This window comes from Thunnus albacares, chromosome 5, assembly GCF_914725855.1.
Source record: "Thunnus albacares chromosome 5, fThuAlb1.1, whole genome shotgun sequence".
In the NCBI taxonomy this organism is placed as follows: Eukaryota; Metazoa; Chordata; class Actinopteri; order Scombriformes; family Scombridae; genus Thunnus; species Thunnus albacares.
Genome location: NC_058110.1, coordinates 19,938,895 through 19,959,045, shown reverse-complemented (window position 1 = coordinate 19,959,045; position 20,151 = coordinate 19,938,895). Strand labels below are relative to the sequence as shown.

The 20,151-nt window shown below is 40.5% G+C and overlaps 2 protein-coding genes across 12 annotated transcripts in view; both read left to right on the top strand.

Annotated features, from left to right (window-relative positions):
• The first annotated feature begins 236 nt into the window (after positions 1-236).
• On the top strand, positions 237-5,247 carry tlr9 (toll-like receptor 9). Its single transcript, XM_044351895.1, has 3 exons — positions 237-341; positions 1,476-4,448; positions 4,578-5,247. The coding sequence occupies exons 1-3, from the start codon at positions 309-311 to the stop codon at positions 4,782-4,784; spliced, it is 3,213 nt and encodes a 1,070-aa protein (XP_044207830.1). The 5' UTR covers positions 237-308; the 3' UTR covers positions 4,785-5,247.
• Positions 5,248-6,230: 983 nt separating this feature from the next.
• Positions 6,231-20,151, top strand: part of LOC122982584 (ERC protein 2-like) — a 156,735-nt gene continuing 142,814 nt past the window's right edge. For 8 of the 11 annotated variants that reach the window (XR_006403498.1, XM_044351985.1, XM_044351983.1 and 5 more), the window contains exons 1-3: positions 6,231-6,342; positions 8,240-9,377; positions 13,436-14,191. Coding sequence is in view for 10 of the 11 variants with exons in the window: in XM_044351985.1 (XP_044207920.1) it covers positions 8,514-9,377; positions 13,436-14,191 (1,620 nt within the window). In the remaining variant the exon portion in view is untranslated. Of the gene's footprint in view, positions 6,343-6,756; positions 6,806-7,098; positions 7,778-8,239; positions 9,378-13,435; positions 14,192-20,151 lie in introns of those variants that run through there. The other 3 variants (XM_044351978.1, XM_044351980.1, XM_044351979.1) reach the window with 3 other exon arrangements.

Here is a 20,151-nt window from a genome sequence, read left to right as displayed (position 1 = left end):
TTATGGTCTGTCTGTACCGTCAACCATTGAGTAATTTTGACTACATACAATCGAAAGTTTTTGTCATGAAGGTCAATACTGTTTTAAAAATATACAGTAGTCTATGATGATGTGGTATCTGTATCTGATGGTTCTCTGCTTTTGACAAGATACGTCACATGTTTTGCATCAGACTGCTGTATATATGACCACTTGCTTTCACTTCTGCATTAGTCAATCTGGTTTCTAGTTCCTGCGCAGACTTTTGGAGCCACTTTTTAAGCTGTCCTCTCCTCAGATGGATTAAACATTGCTTCATCTGGCTCCTCATGAATTTCAAGATGTGTGCTACATCAACGATGGTAAGTAAAATAACATTTGTTTAGACCTTTCCTTAAGTATAATATATTTCACTGCAAGAAAATACTGTACCTACTCTTAATAGTAATAATGACAATTTTTTTTGTATAGCACTTTTCATACATGAAATGCAGCTCAAGGTACCTCATGTAAATTGCATAAAAACATTTAAGGTATTTAACAAATCAAAGGTCGCAAACAATGAAATACAATATTGATTAAAATGTTCAGGGAGATTCAATAAAATAGGCAAGGCAATAAAAATATAAACAGCCTGCTTAAAAGCAAGATTTAAAAAGAAGGTTTTAAAATGTTTCTTAAAGGATTCACTATTGTTACAAGACAAAATGGATCAAGGGTTTTAAAAAGCCAGTGTGATTTTTTTTGATCTTGTGCAAAATTAAAGGACAGGGTCAAAGTTTTTCAAGTTTGTCTTAAAATAATATTTATGTGCCCATATGAACATCGACATATGTTTTTCTTGCTGTAATCATTCCACCTGTTCATACTGGCTATTAAAAGATCCATTCTTGATGTGCTTTCAATGTAAGTGATAGGGGACAAAATCTACAGTCCTGGTTCCATGCAAGAATGTGTTCAAAAATTTATCTGAAGTGTATATGAGGCTTCAGCAATCCAAATAAGTCAAATCAATTGGATATCTGTCAGATTTACAAGGTACTTACTATAAAGTTTCCTTTTCTAAAGTTTCCTCCACTGAAGCTCAACAGGTAAACTCCGGGGAAACACAAAGTGGGAACTTAATACTAAAAAGACTGTTACTTTGGAAGATATCCACTTGATTTGACTAACTCAGATGGCTGAATTGTCATATAGGCTTTGGGCAAACCTTTGAATGTATTTTTGCACAAAAAGGAGGACTGTGGATTTTGTCCCCCATCATTTACTGTACATTGAAAGTGCATTCGGAAGGGATCTTTTAACAGCCAGTATGAACACCTGGAATGATTTCAGCAAGTGAAACTTGTTTCAATATACATATGGGCACCTGAGTATTATTTTAAGACAGACTTGAAAAATTGTGAACTTATAATTTAAAATGCCTGCTCGATTGTATTTTCTGAACTATCAACAAATACCTGAAATTAATTTAAAATTGATTTCCTTTTTTTCAGGCTCTGTTGAAAAATATCCTCATCCTCATTCAGCTTCTTCGACTAGTGAGCACCATAAATACCATCTTCTTCCCATGTGATACTGATGTGAATACCACTGCAGTAGACTGCTATGAAAGACCACTCATTCGTGTTCCACTTATCAAGTCTTCCACGGTAGTGTCACTCAATTTAAGTCGGACTAAGATACAGCAAGTGGGGCAGCATGCTTTCTCACATGCCCCGAACCTTGAAACTCTGAAAATAATGGACAATTGTCAGCCAGGTCACCTGAGAACTTGGGTAGACCGCTCATGCAAATTGGAGATTCACCCTGATGCCTTCAAGGGCCTAAAGATGCTTAAATTTCTGTATCTGTCAGGAAACAGCCTCACCTCTATACCCTTGTTACCTGAAAACCTAAAAGTTCTTGATCTACAGAATAATAGCATCTTCCACATTATTGAGCCTTTAAAAACTCCACATCTAAAGGAGCTCTATCTCACCAGGAACTGTTTTTATGCAAACCCTTGCAACCGGTCCTTTTACATCAGTGAGAGGGTTTTCAGAGAGCTCCCTGAACTCACAATTCTTACCTTAGGGTATAATAATTTGACAGCTGTCCCTAAAGGGTTGCCACCCTCACTGACGTGGCTGAATTTAAAAGAGAATACAATTACAGAGGTCTTAGAAGGAGCATTTGCCAATCTTACTCTCCTACAGTATTTGAATATAGAGTGGAATTGCCAGCGTTGCGACCATGCAGCCAGGCCCTGCTTTCCTTGCCCACAAAATCAACCTTTACACCTACATCCAAACTCCTTTTATGCTGAGAACAGCTCCATCAACTTCCTAAGTTTGAGGGGAAACTCTCTGAAAACATTTCCAGAGGGCCTTTTCAGACCTTTAAAGAATTTAAAGAAACTGGACCTCTCTGACAATCTCCTAGCATATGCCATACAAAATGGTACCTTCTTCCGCGACCTGAAGGGCCTCACTTGGATTAGCCTTATCTATAACTATGAACCACTGAGGACATTTCGAGAACTGAACCTCTCACCACATATTGGCAATATATCTGGTCTACAACATCTTCTTCTGAGCGGTAACTTCTTCCACAGTCTTTCAAGAGAGAGCCTTCAAGTTTTGTCAAGACTTCAAAATCTAACGACACTTGAACTGAGAATGAACTTCATTAATACTTGTAACTTGAGTGCTCTGGGAAAGTTACCTTCTCTCATTCATATTGACCTTTCCCAAAACATGCTTAATTTCCTTCCATGCTGTTCCAGTCCATCCTCTGAGATTATGACACAGCAAAACTGTCAGAACCAGAATTTGTATACACATGAACTTCACGACCCACCCCTTATTCTAGTAGATCGAGAAGTCACACATGGAAGCGACATCTGGGAATCAAACCAATCAAATGTGCCGGAAATATTGGAGGACAATGTGTTAAACTTTTCATCACTATGGGACTTTAAAACCAATTTTTGCAAATATAATCTGACGTTTGATCTGTCTCAAAATGACATTCTGTCTCTTAACAAAGATGTGTTTGTAGGCATGGAAGATGCTGTTTGTTTAGACCTTTCCTTCAATTACATGAGCCAGACAGTGAACAGTGGGCTGTTCGTTAACATGACAAATTTAGTTTTTCTTGATTTGTCATACAATAGACTTGATCTTTATCACAGAGATGCTTTCAGTGAGCTTAAAACAACTCTGAAGGTATTAGATATTAGTAACAATGAGTTTCACTTCAAAATGAGGGGCATGGGCCATCGTCTTGAGTTCCTTCACAACCTGACTAACTTAGAAGTCCTAAATCTGGCAAACAATGGCATTGGGATGCGAATAGATCAAAGGCTGATCAGCAGCTCTTTAAAGTACTTCTACTTTAATGGAAACCACCTATATATCATGTGGGAGCCTGACAACAACAAGTACACTCATTTCTTCCAAAACCTGACAGCGCTCATGTACCTGGACATCTCTAACAACGGGCTGAAATCAATTTCACCAGAAGTGCTGTGCAACCTCCCAGGAAGCATTAAGTTCCTCAACATCAATGACAATCTGCTGAACTATTTCCCATGGCAAAACATCTCAGAGCTCAGCAATTTATCACACCTGAACCTGAGTAAAAACTACCTCTCTTATTTGCCCCATAAAGAGATAAGATTTGGAGCATCTTTTTCTCTTTTGGACCTTAGTCACAATCGACTTTATTTTATTCCTGAGGAGTTTTTTAAAAAGGCAGAAAACTTGCATATTCTCCATCTCAACCACAATCAGATCAAGGAGTTGAATCATCAGTATCTCCCTGCCCCTTTTAAAAGTGGTAGTGCCCTTCAGACACTCACCTTGCATGCCAACCCCTTTAAATGTGACTGTGATACATCTTGGTTTGCAGACTTTTTGCGTACTACTTCGGTACACATTCCTTATGTCACCACACATATACACTGTGAATTCCCCGAGTCCCAACTGGGCGAGAGTGTATTGTCTATGGACCAGCGTTCCTGCCAGGACATATATGGTAGCGTAGCATTCCTCGTCAGTGCCTTCTTGGCTGTGATATTCACTGTTCTGCCCCTACTTAAGCATCTCTATGGATGGGACATGTGGTATTGCTTACAGGTGCTTTGGGCAGGACATAAAGGCTACTCTCAGCTGGCTCGTAGTGATTCGCAGTATCACTACGATGCTTTTGTCGTGTTTGACACCAGTAACCGGGCTGTGAGAGACTGGGTCTACAATGAGTTAACTGTCCATCTGGAGAACTCAGGTCACAGGAGGTTTTGTCTCTGTTTGGAAGAGAGGGATTGGATTCCTGGGCTTTCATGTATTGAAAATCTACATAATGCTGTCTACAACAGTGTGAAGACGGTATTTGTGCTGTCCAGTGGTGTTAATGGTGGTGAGACAGTGAATGGTGTGATCCGCCAAGCTTTCTTTATGGTTCAGCAGCGGCTTCTGGATGAGAAGGTTTGTTAAATTAACTTCTTTTTTTCTTTTTTCTTTTTTTTTTTTTTTTAATTTGCTATCTATCTAATTCTTACTGAATTGTTGCCATGTTTCCACATCACAAAATTATCTCTGATTTGATCCAAATAGGTGGATGTAGCTGTGCTGGTTCTGTTGGATGAGATGTTTCCCAAACTGAAGTACCTTCAGTTGAGGAAGAGGTTGTGCAGGAAGTCTGTGTTGTCCTGGCCGAGAAACCCAAGGGCCCAACTTCTTTTCTGGAATCAAATAAGAATGACATTGTCATCAGATAACCTCAAATTCTATGACAACAACATGAGTGAAAGTTTTATATGACTCCCTTTGAACGGCTTATACAGAACACCTGGGTAGCAAAATAAAAATGCACCTACTTTCCATGACCTCATTTTGGAGAACCAGTCTCTTATTAATGCTATCACATCCATAATCTTATTCTGACAATACTTGATTGATGTTTGATGTTAAATCTAAAATGTATTAATTCTTTAGTGTAAATATTTAACTTTTAAAGATTATGTTCTGTTGTGTTATCTGACATTTTGGCTGCTCTGTTGTTTGTCTTAAATGTTTTTATTTTAATAATTAAGTGCTTTTGATTGATTGATTTTCTATGAATGCCCTCTACTGATGTTTTTCCTATTTTTTTCTGTATGATTTAAGTATTTTTAGTGAATTAATCCTTGTCTTCTCAGAGAGTTTGTGCTGGGTAGGGAAGTGTTGCTGTTGTTTGCTGTAATGTTAATGGAGACATTGTACATTGTACATCGACAAACTAATATTGGGCCATGTAAATAAACTTGAATTGTTTTCATGTGGATAGCGTGATTTCATAAGTATGGTAATATTATGTAAAGTTATATACCCCCCCCCCCCCAGTTTCAGTATTTCACTTCACTTTATTTAGGTGTTTTGGTTGGGAGGAAATGAAACTGGTGATTGATTCTTACAGGGTACAAACAACTGCATCTGCTGCATGTGTTGAAAGTAAGAAAAGGTCGACTATGATTTCTCAATAAGTTTAAGGGGAAAACTCGGTATGGGTCTGTTGTATAGCGATACCTATTTTCTAGAAGCATCAGAAAGCATGAAAGCTTTACTTAAGTAATTTTGCAGGCTGCTGACCAGAGGATACTTTTGAATGAGGTGCATGCATATATATTGAAAGTTATAACAGATTTGACCAAGAGAAGGCCTGCTGCGTGAGCAGTGCAGCTTGTTGTACTGTATTCTTATTTTAGCTTGTGGGTTGGGATTCCAATTTCATTTTTTGTCTCATGGTCTGGAAACTCCATTTGACAAACAGAAACCTCTGACCAAAAATAATTCTTTTCAGTTATAGTGAGTGAGTGAGCTGAACAGCTGCAGTCCACTTCTAAACTGTTGCATATTAGACACTAGCTGTGGTTAAGATATAATTTCCATCCATTTAGTGATGTGATGTAATTTTAGGTACATTCTAATACTGTAAAAACAAACAAATAAAACCCTCAGATTCATGAGATTAAATGACTGATGGCTGTCAAGATATGTTTTGTGTAGTCTGTATGGAAAAGTATTATGATGCTCATCTAATTCGCTTGGATTGACATCATAACTGTACGTTTTCAAATTTACTGTTCGTGTAGCTGACACCTTGTGAGTGCCATGCCCATCTGACGCTCATGTAGGTGTATGAAAAAAAGGAACCCTCCAATCATTGCTGTTGGCGCTGCCCCGCGTAGGTCGCGCAAGCGCCAACTAGGGAGCGCGCGCCCACGCGGACCCGATGGCAGGACAGGTCATGAGAGAGCTGAGCCGATGAGATCATGGAGCCTGCGCCGAGGTCGGACAGGGTACATTTAGGACTTCACGGTGATGGAGAGGTGCCTGTCCGGTAAGGCAAGAGCAGGGTTTCTCCTTGCACATCTGGACTTTCTGGCATTATCTGGCAACATTATTTAAACAAACGAAACTGTGTGCTTTCAGTTTGTGGTGCAGATTAATTATTATGTAAGGTACCAAGCTCGAACTCACGTAGCCGTGTGCATATGAGCAAGAAACTAATCCTTCATGCCGTGGTCGTAGTAGAGTTATTCTGAGTCTGTGTCCAGTCTGTGCAGTAGCATGCGCAACGACCGTTTTACTCGTGCCACCCATAAAATATAGCGGGGTGTATTTGGTAGTTTTAACGTTATATTGGCAGCATGTTGAGCTTTTTGAGAGGGGCTTGTGTATACAGTATGTTATCATGCAAATCAACGCTGCTGCAGTCGGGATGGTGACACCAGTTTTTTCTTCACGGCAACAGCTGGCTGCCAACTCAGAAGTAACTGGAGAGGCTTGGTCACCGGTATGAAGTGAGATGTTTTCTACTTGTGGCATTTTACTTAATTATTTATTTATTATTATATTTGCATCAGTCTGTGCTTTCTTTCTCTCCAGTTTTGTCGTGTGGTCAGTGTGGGTTGGCAAGGAGGTATGCAGCTGCGTAAACTGACCAGTTACACTGATTTATGATACCTCAGTTTACGCCAACGATGACTGTGGACAAAGCTTCAACAGTAGCAAGCTAACATGTTTGCAGTTTCCTTGTTTTAAAAGGTTTAAACATAGTTGTGCGTTTAGTTTCAGGCACTATTATTTAATTTTTCACTTTAGATATAAATGTAACATTGTACCAAATTGTACTCTGACTTGGTGCTTCCATCGATGGCACATAAAGCTAAATTCATTGTCTCAAACGATGGATAAGGGATTGACATCTATGTTATGACTGACAAGAAGACTTAACCAATCTCTCAGTTGCATCCTGCCTCCCAGCACCCAATCCTCTTGGATTAGAGGAGGGATTATGAATTGGATTTGCCTCTGCTTTGCAGACAGTCCCCAATATCTGGTCCATCATGGACTGGGTTGTGCTTACTTTGATTCCCTGAGGATATGTGTTACCTACTTGTATTGCTGTATGGCTTTTTACACCTTGAAGACAACACATTACCCTATATCATTGAGTATGATACATACTCACATGCTTATTTTATCCTAATATGGGCACGGTCATAACATGCTGCATTTTTGAAGTATGATTTAGCCTAAATTCCAACTGCCTACTTTTGTCCTCTATTTTTAGTGGAAGCCTAAGGTACCAGTATGTCTACAGCCTTGATAAAGTCTGATGATGAGTTTTGTAAGTGTCTCAGAGGGATGCTAGATAATAAAGACTGGTCTTTCAATTTCCTCTGCAGTCTGCCATGTATATAGCCAGTTACACTATTTTTGTTCCTGTTTCCTTCAGACCTGAACAGGCATTTGAATCCATGAGCTTTATGGTGAGTAGATTCAGAGCTGTCCATGGTGCTGAAATGGTTAAGTTGGTCACTCTCCCTGTTTATCTCTTTCACCATCTACTGTGGTGATTGTGGAAGTGTTCTGTACATAATGAGCAAAAGCCTTTGAGTGGCCAGTGTTTCAGTACCACTGAGTATCAAAAACCATCAAGGAATGCTTGCATTGTTGGCCAGATTTGTAGCCTTGGTTACCTATTCTTTGATTAGATAGTTCCTGATTTAAATTACAATTTTACCAATTTTAGGTCTGTATTTTTGGGGTTTTGCTTTGGAGAAATACAGGTTTATATTGCTCAAAGCAAAGTAACAAAAAGTAGTTTTGGTATCAGCATTGAAAACAATAAAATGGTATCTAGCTGATAACCAGCTGCTGCTTGTGTTGTTTTTATTAAATATGATTTGATTGTTTTTCTCTCAATGTTTGTCTTACTTTTACCTGTCTAGAATCCATGATGTCCTGTTCTGTAGCTGAAACCACAAGACGTCTGGCCTGTGTGTCTGGGAGCCCTGTAGCCAACAGTCACTGCCACTCTCTTCTAATAGGACTAAATAAGACTCAAGCCCTAAACAATCAGAGATGGACAGGTGAAAACTGAGATGCCAAGAGGTGGCCTTTATTTTAAACCTTGTTATCCTCTCTGGTTCCTTAAAGGGACATGAAAATATTCACAACCTTAACAGTGTCCCCTCAGATGTTGTCTTTTGCCATATAAAAAAAATGCCTTTAAACATTAGAGCCAAGCCAACGCAGAGCAAGCTATCTGCTGGCTCAAAGAGCAGTGGGCACACCGATGGCGGAACATCTCATTCACGCTTTTCAAGATCCCCTAAACAGGGGAAAGGCAAACAGGCTGTAAGCTCAGCACCAGGCTCCCGCTCAGGGCTAGAACCAGGCTCTGTGTCAGGAGGTTTGCCTGCACCAGCGCCTAAATCGGCTGGAGGTCAAGGGTCAGCGACAAGGCCAGGTTCAAAGATCAAACCCGGCACAACAGCAGACAAAGGAGCAACCCGTGGTTCAGCTACAGCTCCAGGGGGTAAAACCCTGTCTATGGAGAACATCCAGTCTTTGAGTGCTGCCTATGCCACTTCAGGCACTATGTACCCCTGTGAGCGGGATGCCTTGGAACCCTCTGGCGGTTACCCCAAAGGCACCATGACGCTGGGCAGGAGCACCAGCCGCTCCTCCTACACTGGCAGGACAACAGTTATGGGCAGCAGCCCAAACATCACCTCCTCTGGGCTGCATCACCCATCAGACCACTATGGAGACCAAACCTTGCTTTCTGCTGGGACTTCCAGTCTGCGGCGCCAGTCTGGGAGACATCCACAGGCACTGGATTCGTTTGGACGGGGAGAAGCTCCCACGTTTGATCTCCAGGCTCAGCTGAAGGAGCTGCAGAGGGAGAACGACAACCTGAGGAGAGAACTGGATGGAGGTAGGGATGGAAGGACAGGCCCCAGCATGAACAATGTCAACTTCTGGAGTCCGGATGTAAAGAGAGACAAGGGGGTTAGGAGGGAGGACGGAGGGAGGACCTCGGTTCTGAAGGACCATTACAGGACAAACCAAGAGGATGTACAGGTGAGAAGACTGACAAATTAAAGAGTTTGTTTCATAAATACTATATTTCACTTTCCACTGGTTACTGCAACAAATACTCAACAACTTCAGAATTCAACAGTGAGTCACTTTCACACCAGCAAGTCTATTAGTCACATTTTTCAAATGGTGGAAATCTAATTTTGAAACAACACTCTTTGATTTGTCTGCTCACACATCACATTCAGACTTTTTGTGTTGACCAGCCCATTTCCTCTGCACATCATACCTCTCACATCATACCTTTTGTTCCTGCCTTCAAGGTTGCATAGAAAGGCTTCTGTGCAGTTCATGTGTAAAGACGTTTGCCAGGCTCAGCGCTGTCTGTGTTTCCATGGGAACATGCCCTATTGGCAGCCATTAGCCAGATTCTAAAAAAACTCACAGCTACTCCTTAAGGGATAGTGACCAGTCTGTCCTGTGCCACCTCTCCCTGGAGTCTGGCCCACTCACTCTGAGGTGTTATCCATCTGTCTGTCTTACTGCAGAACTAATGTAAATCTGTTATTTCTCTGTATGTCCTCCTTCTGTTTTCTGTCATGCCGGCCCTCTGTTTCTCCATTTGTCTTGTGTGGCATTTTACTTACTTGTGTGTCTGTGTTTATCTAGTGGACAAATAGTGGTATATCTCTACAGGAAAATACCTGGTCTGTAAGTCTTTATAAAATATACTTCATCTTGTTTTAAGAATCTTTTACATTATACAGCTTGTGTAGTTTCTGCTGTATCTATTTATCTCTCTGTCTTCATCTTTCTCACACAAGCATACAAAAAGTTTAATCATATCTGTACTCTTTGCTTCAACCCCTCTTTCTTGTAACCAAGGAGCCACCTCTGCATTTGTATTTATAGCTTTTTCATCTCACATTGTCATACAGTGTGAGGACACTATGACACACACACCCACACATACACACACATTCTTCTAATTTTAAAACCAAAAATAAAAAAATAGAATGTTTGAAAATGAATGTTTTTTCATTCAGGAAAATAGTCATTTCTGTTTGTTTTTTTATAGAGTTTCGACTAATAAATATTTCTCAAAACGTGTCCTTCGACGAACGAAAATGCGCTAAGATCTGCATTTGCCACTACCCTTCTCTTCTTTAAGAGAAAGACACATGCGCACACAACTCGCATACACAAACAGATACACAATTTTCACCTTCCACAAAATAGAGGAATTTCAGTAAGCTTTGTAGACAAGAAATGTGTTTGCTGCTGAAAATGGTTCGGTTACCAGTCTTTGTGCATCTACAGGCTTGTCCTGACTTCACCCTGTCTGTAATAGATGGATGTATTTGTCTGTGTTGTGCACCTTCAGACAGACCCATTCAATACTAGCATATTACTTGTTTTCAATTGTCGACTCATTTTTTCTTTCCCACACTAATGCTCTCTCTCTCATACTGTCTTTTTACCTTAACCTTCTTTTTCTGTCCCCCTCGTCTTGCACATGTATTTATCTACCGAAACCTCTTACAGCACCTTACTTGTAGATTTATGATCTCATAATCCTAATGTACCTGTAGATAATTAAACCATAAATACATACATACATGTAAGTGTAGATCACTTGGTATTTCATATGAAAATATAATAGGCCATTGGAGAAAAAAAATCCTGTACACTGTCCAAAGCTCTGATGGAATCCATTAAATGCAGAAGTTATGATGCATCCTTTTGCCATATGTAACCTGTCAGAATATGAAAGAACCCTGATTTACCAGTTTTTTGTCATGCTGAACTCAACTGTCCTTGATCTCTCTCCTGCATTCTAATTATCACCATCTGTAATGTTTCTAGTGAATTTGATACGAGTGAAGTTCATATAGAAAAACAATGTGAAATACGCCCATTAGTGATGTGATTTAATATCACTTTGATTATGTTGTTGCTGTAGCCTAGTATGTCAGTTTGTTTTACCTTAGCTGATATATCTTGCTGACAAAACACAATGCGAGTCATCTAGCTTAAAAAGAGCAAACAAAAACCTTTAGGCGTTCTTCTTTCTCATTCTCTCTCTCTGCCTTTCTCTTTCATCCTCTTTCTCTCACTTGCTCTTTCTTACAGACATACACACCTAAGGATAGTTTAGCGCCAGCTGATTATGAATGCTATGTTGTTAGCAATATTGATTACTCATTAAATTTTTACCAACCCCTTTTGTCTTTACTGGCCCTCACAGTGTTCACTGCTCTATTGTATAGATAAAGAAAAAACACTCTGAGTCCAGTTTCTCTCAATTAAAAAACAATACCTTATGCAGAGGATGCTGTTCTAACTCTTATCTGCTGTCACCTTGCTCTCCTTTATCACCTCTATCCCCCTTCTCTTCTTTTAAGTGGTCACTTCTCTTCTCTTTTTTTCTTCTCCATTTCTAATGTTTTTTGCCCTTCGAGACACTCTGGGAAGAGTTGAGTGTGACAAGAGAACTTTATAATTAGCATAAGGAATGTCACCTTTTCTCTCAGCTGCAGCCACCAGAGTTGTCCCCTAACCATCTGTTTGTGTGTGTGTGTATGTCTATGTGTGTGTGTACACTACATATGTATTTGTGTCTACAGTCTCAATGGTGTGAGTGTGTGAATGTGTGTGTTTGTGCGGAGGATTGTCCACCCACTCTGACTTGATATTCAGTGCTAGCTTGTTGCATTGATTATCTGCACTCACCCTCGCCTCCCTCCTACATCTCAACTCTGTGTCCTTGGTGCCGTCTACCTTCTGGACTCGAGCAGAGGAGTCACGATATTAGAGGAAAAATTGGTAATAGCTTCACAGAGATGAAAATTTAGGTGTTTAACTTCCGTTTAGTGTTTTCATCAATGAATGTTTTACATCTCTATGTGATGTAAGGTGCAGTGTGTATTGTCAGTTTTTTCCCTTTTGTTTGATTTCCTTACAGCCTTTTCTTATCCTGCTCAATCATCAAGAATGCTCTGTGTCCATGGTTTCAAGCACAGAGTGAATTTCCATTTGCCAATCAGAAAAGCTGAGAGCTGTGAATATAAATTAGCATATTGTATTTTGTATTACTTTGCACTGCAGCAAGTGGTAAAAGCATGAATGTTGAATGAAATATGTTGTCCCCAACAACATTTTATGGGAGCCTGTTTATGTAGCTTAGTATAATTGTTCAAGTGGTAAATGTATTGACAAATCCTTCAGTTATTGCATCTATTAACCTCCTCAATCTTGCTCATCATTGATGTGTCCATCTTTAAAAGCTCATGCTGTGATGACAAATATTGTTTAAATCCACCAAAACAAAACAAATTGTGATTTAAAGCAGATATCTTTCCAAGGTTTTTTTTAATGCCATGCCAATTTTGACCTATTAAAGACTAAATTCTTCATCATTATGTTTTATCTGTGCACTGATTTGCACATTCCTTAACTGCATCCTTAACAGATTATTGATTTGTCAATTAATTAATTAATTATTTAGTGGCACAATTGGGTCCTTGTTAGACTCACTGCTTTTATGCTTGGAACTGTCACCGATTCTTTTTGAGGTTCTCTATAAATTTGGAAAAAAAAAAATTGTTTTCATAAGTTGCAAATTTGTTTTCATCTGGAACACCATCACCATTTGTCCTGTCTTTCCCCCCCTTTGATGTTCATCTCACTGCAAACAAACATGCCACTTGTGCTTTCAAGCATAGTACATTCTATGTATTTTGCCTGTGTTTTGAAGAGAAATGTTGCCTCCTCATGGCCAAAGTGTGTAACCATCACCCAATAGCGTTCCAAACCAAAGAGACTTAAGTATTTTACACAATGGTTTGATATTTGGGGCATCTTTTTCCTTTTTGCTTTCTCTTTGGGCTTTATGCATGTGTGTGTGTCTTTCTTATGTCAAATTTCTCTGCTGCAGCTTGGGGATATCAGAAGAAACAAGGTCTGTTTTAAGTGCCCCACCATATATTTTTTATATATGTGTGTTATAAGTTAATTAATGTTTTATATGTGTCTATACATGTCTGCTGTGTTTGTTATTGAATAAATAGGCATTTTATCTTTATCCACTTTGTTTGTAGCAGCTTCCACTAACAGTTCAGGAGCTTCAGGAGGAGCTGAGGGCTCACAGGGAAATGAACAGTCGCCTACAGCACCAGCGACAGCAGGGGAACTCTGGCTCCTGTCGAGAACTCCGTATGGACCAGGACCACAGAGGGGGCCTCAGCCCTGGCCCCAGCTCCAGACAAAGCCCCAGCAACCTCCACAGTCCTGGACCAAAGAACAGCCCGAGAGCCAGCCCATCCAACACCTATAATCCAAGGCAACAGGAAGCTGACATCATTATTCACAGCCCTGGTTATGGCTGTAATACTGCAGTAGCAACACAGAGAATCAGCCCAGCCAACACCCTTCAGCCTGGGCCGAGGACCAGCCCAAATCAGCCCCTTTACAGTCCTAACCAAGGTCCGCTGGTAGTGCCCAGCTCTAGTTCAGTCCGGCCCTGCAGCCCCTGCCAGGTGCCCGGGTGTGACGGCTTCTCTTCACCCCCTCCTCTGGATCCGTCAGAGGAAAATTTCTTCCGCCTGCAGTCGGAGCATGAGCGCCAGGCCAAGGAACTGTTCCTGCTGAGGAAGACCATGGAGGAGATGGAGCTGAGAATCGACTCTCAGAAGCAGACGCTTGGCGCCCGGGACGAGAGCATCCAGAGGCTGCTGGAGATGCTTCAGGGCCAAGGTCAAAGTCAGGGACACTGGGGCCGGGGACAGAGAACAGGCATCATAACTATGGCGGCGCAGGAGGCTGAAGCCCAGCTAGAAAACATGCATGTGAGAGAGGTGTGTTTTTCTTCCTGATATTTTTAATGTTTTAAAAAATGAATACTAATAAGTAAGTAATTCCAACAAAAGGGCTAGGTAGTATGTCAATATTTATCATTTATCATCTATCACTTAAATAAGATCATTGTAGTTTTTTGACATTACGAATTATGGTACACAATTGTGTTGCCTGTGTTAATAATAAAAAAACAATTATTAAGCAATTAAGTCGGATACATCCCTGAATGGTTTTGGAAATATTTGAGAGCTGAATATGAATTAAACATAACATTATACATTCTAGTGCATGAAGGTTACTAAAAAACATCAAAACGGCACGTGATTTTTGATACTAAACAGATATTGTAAACTATATTAATGGTTAACGTGATATTTATCATCACTTAAATGCATATATGATCTATTTGTTTTATGTGTTTTTTGATTTGCATATTAATTAATGCAATTAATTAATGCTTTGCTTGCGTTTGTATGTGTGTATTTGTTTGCACATATGTGTGTGTGTGTGCCTGTATTATGTAGAGTTTGGGAGCAGAAAGCGGCTCAGCAGGTCTTATCAATGGGCCAGATTAACATACGGAGAGCCCTAAGCCTATGTTCAGCCATGTAGTTTTACAATCTGACTCTGTTTGTTTGTGTGTGTGTCTGTGTGTGTGTGTGTGTGTGTGTGTGTCTGTTTTCCTGGGTATGCACATGCTCATATGGCAGTTGCTCGTATATCACTTGTCTATGCATTGCACATAGCATTTAGCATTTATTCTACAGCATGTGGTGTGGAGGGCCCTTTTGTACAGTGCAACTGAAAAAATATTCAACTGATTTTATTTATTTTTTTATTTTTTTTATATTTTTGCACCCATCAAAAATTCTCAATTAAAATACAAGAAAAGACAAATCTTATTTGGTAAGTTCATGCCTGACTCTTAGTTAAGACCTTCCTATTTTTTTTCTGGCTTACACTTCCGACTCCATTTTATTGATTGTGAAGAAATGAAAAGTGCCAGACCTCTAGTGAGTGGTGGTATAGCACAGGTGTGTCTGTCTCCAACGCCAGGAGGACTAGCAGTCGGCTGCTCTGTGCTCCTCACTCCTGCCTTGTTTATTTTTAACTCCTAAATCTTCTTAGCCCTTAATTTCTCTACCTCTCTGTCGCTGTGTGTGTTTGTACGTTGTGTGTCTGTGTATGCTCCGCTATTGTTTGTGATGTTCTTGTTTTTCCGCCTATGTTTTGTTTGTATGCCTCTATGTTCGCAGTGCCTAGTCAGAATGATTGCATGTGTGTGTGTTTGTGTTTGTGTGCGTGTATGTGAGCATGCGTGCACATCTGGGGCCTGTCGGCTTAGCGTTTCTAGCGAGGACACTCCCTCTCTGGGCTGCCGATGGCTGATGGGATATCCACCCATGCCGGGTGTTTGGTCACTGTGGGTGATTTTGTCAGAGAGGAATGTGGGTGTCTGAGCCCATGCTAATGCAACCACTCCTGTGCCTGTGTGTGTCTGTGTGTATGTTTGGGACCTAACCATGCTGTGTGTGTAAGAGGTGAGTACCTGTTCACACACGCTGTCTGTGTCTGTGCTATTTTTAACCGCTTGACAGCTTAACACATACTGTGTGTGCTATGGTGGAGGGGGTGACTGGTACTGAGAGGTGAGAGAGAGAGTGGGGGAGAGATGAGAGAAAGAAATGTTTTTCTAAGGTAGAAAAACAAGCTGTGTTTGTCTGAATATTAATGTATGATTAATGAGGGAAAACACTCTGACTGCCCTGATTGAAAAGAGAGGTGATTGTTGTTCTTTCGTTTTTCCCCTCGTCTCCTTCTGGCCTCCTCTCCACTGAGGTTGAGATGGTGCTATGGAGTCTGTGTACACACACACACCACACATAAACACACACACACACACACACATAGACACAGACAGAGGGCATACAGGTTCGTTTGCACAGTCTGATGTGTTGACTTGCTTAGGTGATTACAGCTCAAATTGCAGCTAGTGATGCGGTTAATTTAGCAGATTGTTAGTCAAACTAATAACCTTGCTTAAAGTGAGTGAAACTGATGAGTTCATATGCTGTAGAGCTATTTGTAGGTGTATTTGTATTGTGTAGATTGTGTATCAGACGTCAGATGTTAATATTTATCAGTAACGCTGTGTGTGGTTTATTACATACAGGTAAAATTAAAATATATGTTTTATTAATACTTTAGAAATAGTTAAATAATAATACTAAGCTTGTCCTATGATCAACATATGGTCTTCTAGAAATTGTAATGAGGAGCAGGAAAGCATATTCAAAATAGTGAATAATGTAGTGTTGATGAATAAAATGTATTTGTCCAGTTTAAAAATAATAGGAATAATAATGATTAAAATAATTAAAATAGAACAATAACAAATAGTCAGGATTAATCAAAATAGTTCCTGGCAACTGAGCTACTATTACACATTCAGTAGTGAATAAATGAGAAGAAACAGTTTCTTGATGAATCTATAGCAGAATCATAACAGTGTCATTATTCATGCTATTGTGTGTTTTTACTACTTCTGACACTTTTAACATTAATTTATCAATCAAAAATTTTTGTCTTTTTTTGCATTCCAAAAATATATTCACTGAAAGTTACATATTCCAAATCCACAAAGAAATGTGATCCAAACACAGTTTATTAACATTGTGTTAAAGGACGATCAAGTTGTTTGTCTGTTTGACGCTCTCATCAGTTTGTAGTTGGGGTGAATACAAATTAATTGAAAGATTTCCATGCAGTGATTTAACGTTGAGACATGGTCTTCTTCCTGTGAATGCCTCTTGCCTTTGTTTATGTGTCAGAGTAGTAATTTAGCCTTACACTTGTCATAATTAGCAGAGGCAGGGCTGTGATGGTAGTGCTGCCGTTGCCTCTATTAGGGGGCACTAGTCTTAGTTCTTTTGATTAGCTCCAAAGGAAACCAGCCCAACTGTCTTCCATTACTGCGCCCATTACTCTCTTTTAAATGACCCAGCTTGTTTAGCTTGAGCTGAGATAATAAATGCCTCCATTTTCAGTCCACCTCTCCTTTTATTTATCCTTCAAACATGGCTGAGGGTGGATGGGGGGCCCTTTTACTGTTCTTTTCCGGTATGACGAGAACTTATTACCTTAGATTTACATTTACATGATCTTAATTTTGTTTTTCGTTTTCCCATATGTTCACTGAAGGGCTTTTCGTAAGGAAGATGGGTGTAAAAATGTAAGTGCCCGTGTATGTTGCAAATTAGAGAATTGAGTCAGGGTCCACAGAGAATGGAAATCTCTTTTTGTCTTTTCCGATTTCTCTCACAGTTGTACCACTCATGACTTACAGACCATGGCCAGATGTGAAGTTACTTGAACCAGCTGTCTGTGTTTATGTCTGGACGGTATGCTGGTGTGCAGTGTGTATGGATATAGAGCTCACTCCATCACTCCTTCACCTGCTGATGTATGTTGTCAGGGGATGGTGTGTAGTCCCGTGCTCTTGCTTGTGTTTTCTGTTCAACTTTGTCAGCTGTCAGACTGTCTTAGCTGCACAGACAACTTAGAAACACTGGCACATCTATGTCAGCCAATTTACTTGACTCTTGAAATAGAGATGTAACACCTCACTTACACAACATTGCCATCATTTGTTAAAACAATATGGAACCCACATATAAAGTAGTTTGTTTGAGTGTGGCATATGAGCTTTCATCTAGTATGTTTACTGGCAAATGTACATTGTTTCAGTACCAGCAATATCCACAGAGTGGCAGTGTTCTATCAGAATTTAACTACTGTGGCCATTATGTACCCTAACCCTAAGTTATGTGTGATGGCACACACACACATACACAAACACACACAAACACACACACACGCTGAGAGGCATAAATCTGGGCCTAATCGACTCTCCCCAGCCGCCAGGTCTCTGTAGACCCAATAATAACAGCCGTTCCACTGGTCTGTTCCTGTCCAGTCCTGACCTGCTGCCAAGGGCGAGCACACACACACACACACATGCGCACACACACACTGTGAGATTTTTACTTGGAGATGGCATATCTACTTTCATATGCATCGCACTGCAGATTCGACGTCGTCCTTAGGGGCACTGGATAGAGTTAAGGCCCCTAAGACTGGGTATGTAGCATTGCTCTACTGTTAAGAACGTAAGGGCAAAGCACTTATGGCTCCCCTGTTTTCTATAGTATGACTGGCTTCAGAAGTCCTGCTGCTGTTTTTGGCAGGACCTCTGTCTATCCCCCCCCTCCACTCCACCCTCCATCTCTCAAACACTGATAAAACCAGAAATTTAACTTTTTCAAACTTTCTAGCGCTCCAGCATGTCGGTTAAAAGTGGAAGCTCATGTCATCAGTCTTTTTTATAAATCCCTTTCCCACTTTTTCTTTTGGCTCACTTTCTCGTGCCACCAGCTAATCAACTGCAAAGTTTTTACGTCTTCTCCTCTCTCCTTTTTTTTTTTTCATCTGTTTGTTTGTCTTTGTATGTTCGTTTGTCCATCCACATTTCCCACTCTCTCTTTCTTTCTCCCCAGACTGATATGCTATCTGCTGTGGTTAGGTTAATTGGTGAAAGGCTGGGCTTTTTAGGGCTCCATTCTTGATTGGCTACTTTCAGCCTCCGCTAATGAAGCCCCCTCTCGACTAACATTAGAAGACCACTGTAAATACCATCAGCAAACACACACACACACACACACACACACACACACCAATGCTCCCTTCTCCCCACCACACCCCGGGAACCACATACTCGCCACGCTCTGTTGATCTCCCAGAATGTTCGAGCGGAAAAGTTTATCGGGACAAAATTACACCCCTCAAACCTTCTCCTCACCCCCTCCACCCCTCCACCACCCCCCAACCCCTCCCTATTTTTCAGCAAGGCTTTGATTCCCTCCGATTAGACTTTTGTCTTTTCAAACAGCCCTTTTAAGCCATTGAGCTGATAGAGACATTTTCACATTTGCGGCAAGCAAATTTTTCCCTTTTTCTCTCACTGATGGAGAAGGGATGGGATTGTGATTGATGAATATGTGTGTGAGTGTGTGTATGTCTATGTAGGATCTGTGCATGTTCTTGTCTGCGCGTAGTGTACATGACACCATTGCCTTCAGGCTAGAATTGAACTTTTTGACCGTATCCTTCTCTCAGGATGCCAGCACTTATTGCTATAGTGTTACTTTTGATCCTATTCATTCCATATGCTCAGTGCTCTGACACATGTGGAGCAGAGATGACAGTCTTTGATGACATGCTCTCCTGCATGACTTAATTTCCCCCATTGAGGGACACCATGGTTTTGAGAATTGTTCTCTTAACCGTTGTTGATAAGGAGTTAATGCACACACTTTCTCAGAGGGACAGATAAATACTTAAATGTGCACAGGCAGACAAAAAGACAGACAAACACACACACACTGTGACACATTAATACACATATGGTCAGTAGAAGATTAGAGTTGTGGCAGCAGTGGGCATGCCAGTCTGTGGGAGGCATGCTCTGACAGCAGTAATCCCCTCCTTATCCACATCTTACATGGACAAGAGGATAAGACCCATGTCTCCTTTCATTTCAAATCACTGGGAGAACTGGGAAGAATGGAAGCAATGGGAAATCATGGAAACCTGTTACCATGATCTCCCTGTATGTCCACTCTTGCTTTTTTAGTCATTTTTGTGTCTAAGAATGATGAGAAATATTCACGAATACTGACTGTTGATTGCATTTCAGTTTCTCTGTCATTTTATTCATCTGTAACTTGGGATTGTGTATCAGTCCCTCTGGTGAAAGAGGCAATTTTGCTTATTTTTCATTGCCCCTGCCGACCTGTTAATTTTCCTCAGAGGTGCTACATATTAAACATTAGTCAGTGTGTGGGTGTGCACTTGTATGCTTGTCTGTGTTTTTGTAACCCTTTTGTGTACCATAATTCTT